Genomic DNA, 4,191 nt, shown 5'->3' on the forward strand with positions numbered 1-4,191 from the left:
TGGAAAAAAAACCCTACTTATTCTTTGGTCTTGGAGAAACTGAGGTAGTTGATGAGGAATAAATGTTTTGTCCTCATTATTAAATCCTTCAAACTATTTCATTCCATGATTTCCATGATTTAAGCTTTCTGCGTTTAATGCTAACCATATGTAAGGCTTGCTGGGTCACCATAAGGTCACTTCCATACCTAGCCACCAATTTCAAAGTCTGTGTTACAGGCTTAAGATGCCGTAATTATGTATGTTTCCCCTTATTGTGGAGGGAAGTTCGATTTAAATTATAACTTAGTGATTATTTCATTTAAAAACACAGAGATGCTCCTTGTTGACTAGTTCTTTACAAACAGACCTATTGCAATTGATATTTATGAAAATCTCTCAGTGATTTTCTTTTCTATGTTGTTCCGTGATGATGCTCTTTCATTGTGAGAATGAAAAAAGAGTGAGGTGTAGGTGGGTGTGTCACAGGACCACAGGACAACCATTTCCCAGCACTCAGCCCCACGTCATTGATTAAATCAAAGGAAGTGATTAGTTCCAATCCAATCTCCCTGATTTAGCTTCCCAAGCCCCCACCTGGGTGGGGTGTGGCAGGGATGTGGGATTTCCAACCTATTTTTATAAGCCCAGCAAATCAGAGTTTCACTTTCTAAACAAAGAGGTGCCAACCTTGAGACTCTGCAAGAGCCAACACAAACCAGGCATTGTACACAAGTGAAAAGAATATAATTAGCAAAGTTATAGTCACAATTAGGAAATACCTCCTCGGAAAAGTTTCCAGTTTACTCTGAGCAGTGCTCAAATTACCATTGTGCTTAACGAGGCCTCCGTCTCTTGGCTGGCTCAGACCTTTCCAACAGATCTATGAATCCCAGCACCATCCACAAAACACAGACACCCAAAATCTAGAGCTGGATCTATATTTTTTTCAGTGACAGATGTGAGAAATGTGCAAACGGAGACACCAAAGTTACAATTAAAACATAAGAAACGTACTTTCAGAAATGACCAGGCAAGTGTGAGCTAAATTATTCTTTCTCTGAGCTCTTTCTTCATCTTCTCTAGCCCTTCCCCTTTCCCACTTTCAAGAGAGGCTAGAAGAGAGAGGCTACAAAAGCAACAATGGGTGCTCACTTCATCTCCAGGATCTCCTCCAGCTGTTTCCTCCTCTCAATCCGGAGGTTGGCCAAGTGCGCTTCTTTTTCGGCCAGGGACTGCTGTGTGGAGGCGAGGCGTGCTTTGGTGGCATCCAGTTCCTGTCTGGTCTTCTCCAGTGCATTCATCAGTTCCTCTATCTGAAAGGCACATGGAGCTCTGTGTGTTATTTCTCCTTCATTCAAGCACAAGACATCCCTTGCTAGCCTGTGTTCCAAGAATAAACACAAAGGAATCATAGGGATCCTCAAACTGGGCCGCTGTGTCTTGGAGCCCTTTCTTTCTTTGTCATTGAAACTACGAGGATGCAAACACCTAAGAATGACATAATGGACTCTGGGGAGTTGTGGGGAAAAGCTGGGAGGAGGTTGAGTAATAAAAGACTACACATTGGGTTCAGTGTATACTGCTAGGGTGATGGTTGCACCAAAATCTCACAAATCACCACTAAAGAGCTTACTCATGTAACTAAATATCACCTGTTCCCCCAAAACCTATGGAAATAAAAAATTAAAACAAAACAGAACAAAAATCCTTAAAAAAATGTTTCAAACACAAGAAATGTCCAAATTTCTCCAAGGTCCTTGTTCAATTGGATTGCCCAATAACCTTTATAAAAACTACTTAATGTATTTATTAGAATTGGGGGTGAATGGCTTGACCCAATTTCAACCTCTGTTTGGCAAAAGTCTCAGATACTTCCTCACCACTGAAGGAAGGCAACACTCAAAAGGCATTTTGCCCAGCACAATATACTTCTGTGTGTAGGCCCCAGAGTACTTTGACAGAAAGAATCTACGTGTTTCAAATTCGGTCACATTTTAACCTATCAAAGCCGTGTTTGGTAAAAGCTATTCGATGTCCAGGGAGCCTCAGGAGTCCCTCTCACCTCACCTCCCAGCCTTACAGTCAGGAAGCAAGGTTTGGCCAAAGGTAAACAGAATTCCAGCCACAAAAGGTTCAAGTTTGGTTTGCCCCTGAAGTTTGAGAGGGTTCTAAACTTGAAATAAATGACATGTAACTTTTATAGGGTGCTAATACACCATAGAAATAAGCCAGACTATCAAATATCCAGGGTTTTCAGCCAGGTCCCAAAAAATGAGACCCGGGAGCCCTGAGGCAAAGCCTTATCCTCCCCAAACCTTTGGGGACTTTTAAAAGGCAACGCACAACAAAAAAGGCTGGTGTTTATGGTTCCGTTCCAAAGACTTCCGTGGAGCAAGCTGGTAAAATGCCATCCCTTGCACAGATGTAGGCTGTGTCCACCCTGCTGATCCAAAATCATGATTCCAGGAAGTTTCTAGATTCGAGTTGATGTTTGGCTTTCTAAAACACTCCTTCCAGCTGAACTTGGCAGAATAGGCTCATCCATCACTAAAGTCAACAGAACGCCCTTCAAAATGTGTCAATGACATGTTAAGTTCCAATTCATAAAGACTTTCTACACAATTTCTGCAGTTTTACAAGGAATTTATTCAGAATAAGCATTATAGTTTACATCCAAGGTAAATTACATGCTTTTAAGATTTAGAAAACCCTTCATTTTGCCCTGATAAAAAGAGGAAATTTAATGATCATGTAATTTAAATCAAAGCCAAAACCAAAAAGAGTTTAAAAAGCAAGGAATATAAAGAACGACCTAAGAAAGTGACAAAACCACCCCTATTTAACTGTAGAGTAAATTGCATTACTCTTTAACTTTACAAATCTATAGTTTAAAAAGTATTAATAAACTTTTTAGTTTCTCATATAAGTTCACAGAACATCACAAATATGACTAGAAACCCAAAGCAATATGTGATGAAGTTAAAGCAGAGTTTTAAGTTTTCCTCCCTTTTTCTATTTTTGATACACCCAATAGCAGTGACCCCCAAAAACTCAGAATTATGATCATTCCATATGCCAATTCAGATAGTCTGCCTGACCCTCCGTATGAGATGGTCTGTGTCCTCATGATTCCTTTTCTGTCATAAATCGTTCTTTATTTCAAACATAATATTGATTTCAGAGGAGTGGGAGGTCTCCATTATTCTCATTTGTTCAATCTCTCTCATTCATCGAAGCTGACCTATCTGCAATCTGTAGACACGGAGTTATTCAGCTGGGTTTCCAAGTCTTAGATCACCTGCCACCGGACCACTTAGGGCAAACACTAGCTAGTTCTACATTAACCCAACTTTAAATGACACTTTAACCTAATGATTTCAGGCTGCTCCAGCCATTTCAGCAACAAGCACATGGAGAAACCTAGGCACCTGGGAGACATAATCCAGAGTTGTAAGTGATGGAGATGCCACTGGCCTCAAACATCAGTAAATGCTAGTATCAGATGAGACGAAACTGCTCCTCTCAACACCTTGGAAGCAGAGTTTTAAAATAAGTTCCCAGGCCAAGCTCCTCACTCTTCCTAATTTGTGTGGCCCTGGACAGTGAGTATTGCACACCGAGGACCATGTGGGGCACTGGCCTCAGAATACATCCTTCTAGTCTTAGCATGACCACTGTTTCTCTCTGTGACTTTTTGCAAACAATCATTATACCCTTGGAATCTCAGTTTCCTAGATGATGCCCATGAGTTCTTCCTGTGTTTAATATTCTAGAGACCTGAAAGCTGTTTCCTTTGCTGCCAAAACAAGAGCCTTAGAAAGCAAAAAATATGTCCCCTGGTGTGGTGATCATTAGGGTGGTTTCACAATATCCTAGTTCCCTTTCTTACAGGCACGTGGTAGGACTACATTTCCCCTCACCCTTCGAATTGGCTGTGGCTTTGGCCAATTAAAACCACTGTAATTTCCAGGTAGAAACATTTAAATGGTAGCGTTCAACTCCAGCGTTACCCTTTCCCTGCCATGGTGACCGTGGAAGCAAGTTTCAGACGACATCATCTTCAGCCTGAGTCCTCGAGTGACCACAATGAAGCCCAGGGCAAACCCACATCACATAGGCAAAATATAAACCTTGTTGTGCTTCCCCACTGAGATTGGGGGTGGTTACTCCCAGCATAACCTGGCCTATCTTCACTGATGAACTGTCTGA

At 41.4% G+C, this 4,191-nt stretch overlaps 1 protein-coding gene across 17 annotated transcripts in view; it reads right to left on the minus strand.

The window, feature by feature from the left end:
• The window catches only part of LOC105482397 (ELKS/RAB6-interacting/CAST family member 2), a 981,466-nt gene that overhangs the window by 380,785 nt on the left and 596,490 nt on the right, over nucleotides 1–4,191 (minus strand). For 16 of the 17 annotated variants that reach the window (XR_011620093.1, XR_011620095.1, XR_011620096.1 and 13 more), the window contains one exon: nucleotides 1,135–1,295. The exons of the other annotated variant lie outside the window; for it this stretch is intronic. Coding sequence is in view for 12 of the 16 variants with exons in the window: in XM_071091912.1 (XP_070948013.1) it covers nucleotides 1,135–1,295 (161 nt within the window). In the remaining 4 variants the exon portion in view is untranslated. The remainder of the gene's footprint in view (nucleotides 1–1,134; nucleotides 1,296–4,191) is intronic. 17 annotated transcript variants of the gene reach the window in all.

Source organism: Macaca nemestrina, chromosome 2, assembly GCF_043159975.1.
Source record: "Macaca nemestrina isolate mMacNem1 chromosome 2, mMacNem.hap1, whole genome shotgun sequence".
NCBI classification, from domain to species: Eukaryota; Metazoa; Chordata; class Mammalia; order Primates; family Cercopithecidae; genus Macaca; species Macaca nemestrina.